Source organism: Epinephelus fuscoguttatus, linkage group LG17, assembly GCF_011397635.1.
Source record: "Epinephelus fuscoguttatus linkage group LG17, E.fuscoguttatus.final_Chr_v1".
NCBI lineage: Eukaryota > Metazoa > Chordata > Actinopteri > Perciformes > Serranidae > Epinephelus > Epinephelus fuscoguttatus.
Genome location: NC_064768.1, coordinates 24912806 through 24921266, shown reverse-complemented (window position 1 = coordinate 24921266; position 8461 = coordinate 24912806). Strand labels below are relative to the sequence as shown.

Genomic DNA, 8461 nt, shown 5'->3' with positions numbered 1-8461 from the left:
GCTCAGGTGCTGGACAGGAGGTCTGTGGAGAGATTGTAGGTTTTGTTTCAACATGGGGGGGGGGGCATATGTGAATGGGGGGTTTGGGGATCCTCAGCTGGAAAATTTGTAGCATTAAACACTCAATTTCTTGCATTCTGGTGAACCTTTATGCACCAATTTGTGCCTTTTCTGCATCATTATATAGCGCAAATGTCTTTAATTTTGGTTTTTTGGTGTTGCTTGACATGTCCCCTGCGTCCCCATTGAAATCTACACCTGTGGATTGCTGTAACTGGTTATAAATGGCAATAAGAGCTGAACATTAAGGAACAACTGAGTCAGAAAGAGTTTTAAAGATTGTTAATTATTGTCTAAAACATGTGCATGCTTGATGAGGCAGCAGCCATGATAAGTAGCAGATGATTTCTTCATTCCTCTCTCACATGCTCGGGTTTTTTCCCCCAGTATCAGCAAAATCTCAGAGCAGGAATTTTGAGAATCACGACACCATAATAATAATAAACAAAGGAAAAAATACCATTAATATTTTCACCATATGCTCACGCAGTCTTGTGTGAAAGGTAATAGAGCAGGCGGTTTCATCAGAGCCGAGCTGTGCTAGAGTCGGTGCCGTTACAGGATTGCTCAATGGTTGTGTCACCAGGAGGCTGGACTGGTCGGGCGGAGTGTTTGAGCTCTGAGCTCAACATCACCGGAGCTCACTCACTCTCTGCCTCTCTCTGAGTGTGAGGCGGTCTCTCTTTCTCTGTGTCTCTCTCTGTCTCTCTGTCTGGACTCTGAGGGATCGGGATTTTCTAACCAAAAGTACACAGACCTCAGAGCCACGAGCATTCACCCTCCACAAAAGGACGTGGGCTGGATTATTTCCGTCACTGAATCCGCTGAAGTTTGATTCATATCTCAACTGAAATGAATCTGACACGGAGGAATGGAGCGCGCAGTTTGTAGCCTATTTTAACAAAAAAAGGACACATCCTAAACCAGTCTCGTTTTTGCTCTCATGGTGAATCGGTCTATCAGGATGAACTTGCAGTGGAGCAGCCCGGCGCCCTGCATCCGCACCGGGAGAGTCGCGCACAAGCGGCTGGACTCAGACGATCAGCCGCCGGCCAAATGCGCCAGGCTGAGCGCCGAGGCGGGGGACACGCAGGGACTCCTCGGCACCTCTCCCGGGTCCCCGGTCAGCCCCGTATCAACCCCGGTCCCGGCGACCCACCAGGGGCCATCCAGGATAGGACCGTTCCTGCTTCTACCTCTGGCTGACCGGGAGAGCGTGCACAGCGCGATGAACACCGACACCGGCGATGAGCTGCTGTGCAAGGTATGTGCAATCCCGTCATTGTGCAATTTTCTTTGAATGAATGGTGTTTCAAGACATCGCGTTGCTCAATTGCCTGTCTGACATGTCATCAGTATTTCACCGACTTTTTCACCGAATGTCATTCTCACGCGAAATGTGTCACACTTTGCGTAATAACGCGAGTGTTGCTTCATGGTCCTATAAATCCAGAACTATCTGATTATTTTAAATCTGTTTACACCAGGCTACATCACAGTCTGTGCCGTGTTGTGGGAGCTACTGAAATCCACCTATCCTTGGCACTGTGGCTTCACACCGTGTCTGACTGTCAACTCGCCTCATTTGCATACACGTCACCGCAATACGCCACGGTGTGACACACAGAAAATGCAAACATGCGAGGCAGAGAAAGAGTCTCTTGATAAGGATCTGCTTTGATAAGGACAGGGCCCTCCGCTGCTCCAGATCCATGTGTTTATTTTGCACGATAGACCTGCAGGCGTTTGGCTTTGTTGATTAATAAAGTTAATCGCTTCATGCCTTGGTGATTCATTTGTCATGCTCTTGCAAAAGCAGCGTATTGAGCCGGAATCAAAGCATATCCTACTCCTTTTTTTAACTCGCTGCCAAATTTTGCATGCTTGTTTCCTCAGATGATCATTAAGAACACACTGACCCATTGCCTCCTCCCCCTCACACACACACACACACACACACACACACACACACACACACACACTCCCACCCTCCCTTTCTATCTCCCTAATTTCCATCTCCCTTCTTCTACTCTCTCCTCTCTCAGGGTTTTGATATGGGGGTGTACCAGGAAAAGATCAGAGCCTACGGGATCCTGCCAGCCCACAAGAACGTGGCTGGCATCAGGGACATCATCCTTGGTGAACGCAAGGCCTACGTGTTCCTGGACAAGGACTTTGGGGACATGCACACCCTGGTGAAGAGCTGCCGCAGGTTGGACGAGGAGCACGCCTGCAGGCTCTTTCGTCAGGTGGCTCTGGCCGTGGCACACTGCCACCAGGCTGGCATCGTGCTGGGTGACCTCAAGCTGCGAAAGTTTGTCTTTGCTGATGAGAAAAGGTGAGAAGCACGTCCCTTGTGGTACTCTCATGGAAACAAGGCTTAAAAATCTTGGTGCTCAGTGTCAGATGGCACCGGAAAAACTTTCTCAACTGCCCACCTGTTCAGCATCACATTCATTTAAACCAACTCACACTTACTAGCTCTGATAGTACCAGTTAACTTTATTTGGATGCTCTCAGACTGAAATACATTCAGTGTAGTGGGACGAGCCAATGGAGGCACAGAGCAAACGTGGCAGCAGCTGATACACACAGGCCATGTGTGCAGATATCGATGTGGGCACAGATAGAGTAGGAGGTTCTGTACTTGTGGAGGCCGGCTGCATAGCTTCCCAGATTTTCGCCCTCTCTGTCTGTCTCCCTTTCTCACTCTCGATGTGTCTCTTTGTGCGCGTGCTGTGTGTTTGTTTTGCATGCGTGTGCGTGCACGAATGTAGTGGGTGGTAGTTTGGCAGAGCTGCGAGACGAGGCTGGTGAATGAGACAATCGTCCCCCTCTGCAGTCTATATCTTAGAATATATTTATGCCTCATTATTTATTAATACATTTCATCAGAACTATGCTGCAGAATAAGTGATGCTTCCAACAAGGATTCATTCAAATACACTTTCATCCATGCATGAAGGAGTGGTTTAAAGCACTTTGCTTTGAACTGGCTCCCACACACACACACACACACACACACACACACACACAAACACATGCCTTAATGTCTGCATCTCTACACACTCTGTTCAGGAAGACACACAAAACCCCTGCTTACAAAACTATTTGTCGCCTCTTTGCCCTTGCGTCACTCTCTTTCCTGTAAGCGCCGGTTAATGTCGCACAACCCCCCCCTCCTCCGGCTTTCCAAAGGCCCTTTTTCATGGAGACTTTTCAACAGTAACATTCTCCAGCCATGACCTCTGGGTTTGTAGGGTCACACCGAATGAATGTGAGCAGACAGCCAGTGAGAGAAGCTGAAGTTGCTTGTGTCCCTCTGATAGCTATATGGCTGCAGAGCGATGAGTCACAGTGTATATGTGCAGAGGGGAAGAGGAGGGGGAGGCTGCATAGCTCATTTTCTTTCTTTGTGTGTGTGCGTTTGTCCATACATGCATGTTTGTCTGAGTGCTGGTTACACATTCAGAGGAAGCTCGGATGCCTTTTTTTGCTTGTGATTTGTGTTTTGTTCGCTGGCTGACAGCATTGCAACACTGATGCTGGTAGACCCACTTGACCCCGGAGCTGTGGGATGACATCTTTGTTTTTAACTTCTCTTTACACTTTGGATGGCGACATACTGCAGTGCCACCCCAAATGATCTTTCTGTGATGTGTCTGTAAGGCTGCAGATTTTGCAGATAGTGTGGAATTTGACTTTTGTATGCCCTGAGATAGCTGCCTCGATCAGCGCGCATCGACATAAAGTCTCCTTGAAATGTTGCGATTCTGCATGACCTCATTTATCCCGTCATACAGTCTTCCAAATTCACAATCAGGCATCTTTCAAACCCGCTGTGATGCAATTCCCGGCCAACAATGCAGCCTTCGAGCCAGAGACAGAGAAAGTCACAACAATTTGACAAATGCTATCCCTGCTCTCTCTCTCTCTCACACACACACACAGACACACACAGACACACACAGTGCAGTTGGAAAAGCCAGTTTAAGGAAGGTGACTAGCACTGTGAAGCATGCAGAGCTCCACTGCCGGGCCAGCCTTCCCGTGCGTCACTGATGTGGCAACAGCCATTTGAGGGTAATTATGGGATGGCTGGCGCCGCGAGTGTGGGACCCAGGTGCAGATAGCCACGGCTCGAGAGAGAGAGAGAGAGAGAGAGAGAGAGAGGAGGAGGAGAGAAGATATGTACTCTCAACAGAAGAATGAGTCACTCTCTCCACCCCTCTAACTCTCTCTGTTCTGTTTCCTTTTCTGTCTCCATCGCTCGTTCTCCTCATCTGACTTATCTCTTCCACTATCTTAAATATCAGTTGCCTTCTATCTTGGTCCTTCTGGCTGTCACTCTTTTTTCATCCCCTCTCTGGCTGTCTTTTTCTCTCTCAGGCCACTCTGACAACTGAAGTGTCTCGCAGAGTCGACCTTCTGAATGTGAAATAAAGCAGCACACTTCTCGTGTGCGTTTGACTCGATAAAACCTCAATCGCCATGTTAGTCTCTGGAGCAAATCTCGAGAGGCGCAAATTAAATTTGAATCAAAAACACAGCGAGTCTGTCGCTGCAGAAAATGAATCACTCATTTCCCATTCCCATCAATCATTCTGGAAGAGGGTCTCAGCAGTAAATGTCTCATGATTCTACAAATACAATCTTAGTTGCTCTGGTGCTGGACTGAACATATGTCCTGTCATTAACATGGCTAAATTTAGCATTGTGTGAGTGACTAGGAGAGGAGGAGGGTGCCGAGTCGTGTATTTATATGTGTGTTTATGTGACCATGTGTGTGCCAGGAAGTCATTGGAAATTTGCTTAGGCAGCTCTGCTCCTCAAAAGGGATTCACTGTTGTCAGAGTAAGTTCACTGGTGTGTGTGTGTGTGTGTGTGTGTGTGTGTGTGTGTGTGTGTGTGTGTGTGTCCATCTGTCTGTCTGCTGTGCAGCTTAAGGCTAAAAGAAGGATACTTGTTTTTCCATGATGCAATCAGTGACTTACATTTAACAGATCTCTGAAATGTTTGACAGTGTTAAACAAAGCCACTGTTGCAAATAGACACACACACACACACACACACACACACACCAAACATACTACACACTCACTGGTGTGCTAGATTAAGGAATGGCTTTTGCTTTGATATACTGGAGTACATGGGAACTCTGAGAACGTCATTTCCTTCAACAACATGTCCTTTTGCAAAACGTGTTCTGTTTGTGGAATGCAGATTTGGAAAATTACGTTTTTAGGTTTCTACCACAATAAGATAACAGATTATGTCACTGCCAAGTAACAGTGAAACTACAGCTCTCACTAGTACCTGCTGTTCTTGTACAAATGGTCCTCTCACATATTTTAAAGTGTGAGTAAACGTGCAGCTACAGTACCAGGAAGAAATGTACTAAGCAAGTCATTTTTCAGTTTTGTCAACGCTCTTAACAGTCCTTTGAATTGTCCTGACCTTATTTTGACTTTTTCTTCACAGGACACAGGTGAGACTAGAAAGCCTCGAGGACTGTCGAGTCCTAGAAGACCCAAACGACGACTCCATGTCAGACACCCACGGCTGCCCGGCCTACGTCAGCCCCGAGATCCTCAGCGGCTCCGCACCTTACTCCGGCAAGATGGCCGACATGTGGAGCTTAGGGGTCATGCTGTACACCATGCTGGTTGGCCGCTACCCCTTCCACGACCCGGACCCGGCCATGCTGTTTTCCAAAATCCGCCGAGGCCAGTGCTGCTTGCCAGAGGGCTTGTCGCCCAGGGCCAAGTGTCTGCTCCAGAGCCTGCTGAGGAAAGAACCCTGGGAGAGACTCACGGCGAATGAGCTGCTCGCTCACCCATGGTTCCACCAGCCGCCGTCGTCGCAGGAAATGGCGCTGGGTGAACAGGAAGTGAGCTCGGCAGAACAGATGGTGCCATCCTTTGACGTGGAAGAGGACGATGATTTGTTCTGCTGACGGACTCGATTCAGCTGATTCTGGCTGAGGGACCAAAACAGAAATCGCTATGAGGGATCCATTGTTGTTTTGGTTTTGTTTTTTTACATTGGCACTTTTTAGAACTCCATTTGTGTACTGTCGAGTGTACATACACCCTCAAGCTTTCTACAAAAACTTACTGTACTGTATTTTGTTGTCGTATATGTGTTACTTCCTAAGGGCATTTTTCACAATGATCACTCATTGTGTTTCTATATGTACATTTTTGAAATTATTTGGTGCTAAAAGAAATAACACAGACTCAGATTTTGCCAGACAATGTTCACAAAATAATCTCTGCAGGCTACTACGAGTGTATCACACAAAACGAACCCCCGGCAAACACTTGTCACCGATGCTTGCTCTCAGTCTGGACTCACAAGGCTTCAGAAAGCATGAGACAAATCCTGCACAGGAGGCGAAGAGATGTGATGTTGTTCCTCTCACTCTCTGACCAGGCTGGAGGCTCCGGCGGCTGACTCACCGACCGGCTTCGAGGAAGGCCTAGCACAAGCTCGACGTCTCGCAGCAGGCGGTGTCATAGAGTGAGAAAGATGCTTAGCCGAGGACTGATGTGTCACACTCAGCGGGGACGCTACGGAGGTGTCTCGCTGCCAATCTGGCAACGTCTCAGCAAATGGAGAGCATTTACAAATCTCACACCATGCACAGAAGGTTGAGAAAGGCAGGGTGTTACTGGTGCAACACTCACAGAAAAGTAGGGAGAGTTTGTCACACACACACTCAACAATGAGCAGTGGCACTGGGCTAACAGAAGTCATTGTAAATGACTAGCACAGAATGGTATATCTCAGTTATTTTCTCAGTTTTAAGGGTTGAAACTAAAGCATTTGCCTTTTTTTTTAAAGACGTGAAACCTTGATGTATCATATACAGGTTGCATCAGAACAGGAAAAGTCTTTTAATAGATGTGACCTTGCAAATTTGACTGTGATCCATCTGTTCTGAAATGCCGTGTGTGCAATTAGCCACAGCTAAACACTAATGCTTCTGGTGTAAGGTAGACCGCTGAAAGGAACTCTAGTTTCAAACACGTGGTCACATGCCTTTGCAGCATCAGAGATGGTAGGATAAATCTTACGCCCAAAGGCATGCTAAAGCAGGATTTCAGCCGAAGAAGTAAAAACACACAAAGAAATCAAATGATCCTTCCTACTGACGCAATATGAGTTCTCTCTTAATCCAACAATGTTTGTATTTTTTAAAGAAATGTGTCAAATATCCAGTTAAGGAGCCGTCACGTTAGAAAGAAACGCCTCACAGAAAAATGAAGACTTTCTCAGCAGAGCCCTTTTTGGTCATTTCTGTTGGAACATTATGTCACGCTGTGTTGCTTTAACAAAGCTGAGCTGTGCCGAGTGTTGTGCCCGTATCACTGTGTTTCATAAACTGAACGGCTCTGAATCAGTCACAGTCAGGCGATATTTGATGTTGGTTGTCTGATGATGACTCAACACTTGAGCGTGTCTGTAGAGAATGGTCCTGACCTTGGCTGGAAGAATCTGTTCTGACTGTTTCACCTCTTTAATGGTATTTTTTCATCCCTTTCCTTTTTTTTCTTCTTTTTTTTTTACCGTTAAAAGCTGTGGATCCATGGAGACTACTCATCATAGTTAGTGACATGATGTACCACATTTTAAAAGATGTTTCATCTTGGATTGTGACAGCACATGCGGTGCTTCAGTGACGTTTATCCTTAAAGGCTACTGTAGATCTGCAGCCAGCTATTTCGTTCTGGCAGAAATAATTTCGACGACGGTACTAAATCTGGCATGTCTGAGAAGCGCTGTGCATTAAATTTTTGGGTCACGCAGCAGGCTAATAAAACGTCTGTTGCAGTTCTTTAATTATTTTCTCTCATCTGCTCGAGATACCAGATGGGAACAGACTCGTGACAATCTGAATTGTTCCTCACAGAAGAGTAATTTATGATTTTTTTTGTTCCTGGTTTATACATGTAGAGTGAGTCACACATTCATGTGACACGTAGAGTAAACTGACACGGGTGCACAAACTTCATATTGCACTGTGAATTATGTATTTGTGACACAACCTAGAGGCTATTACTGGTCCAGACAGGTTACACATGAGATATATTCATTGTACAAAAGGTGTAAATATGTATATTTGAAGTATGTGTGGAGATGTTGAATAAAGATCACATTTTTTCATATTCACATGGCTTGTTTGTTTCATTAACTGCTTGACACACACATACACACCTATGCAAACACCTGCACGTTACACAGCCTCACTGCATGCCTCGAAGGTTTTCCTGCGAGAGTTCCCTCCACGCAGCTGTGAGGAAAAAACAATCCGTTTTCTCATTTTCCTCAGCGCCTTCAATTTCCTCCTCGAAAGGGGAAAAACTCTCCCTCTCTCCATCTCTGCCTCTAACCGTTT

At 46.4% G+C, this 8461-nt stretch overlaps 1 protein-coding gene across 1 annotated transcript; it reads left to right on the top strand.

Annotated features, from left to right (window-relative positions):
* Nucleotides 1–675: 675 nt before the first annotated feature.
* trib1 (tribbles pseudokinase 1) lies at nt 676–8235 on the top strand. Its single transcript, XM_049603320.1, has 3 exons — nt 676–1324; nt 2106–2398; nt 5542–8235. The coding sequence occupies exons 1-3, from the start codon at nt 1004–1006 to the stop codon at nt 6014–6016; spliced, it is 1089 nt and encodes a 362-aa protein (XP_049459277.1). The 5' UTR covers nt 676–1003; the 3' UTR covers nt 6017–8235.
* Nucleotides 8236–8461: the final 226 nt, after the last annotated feature.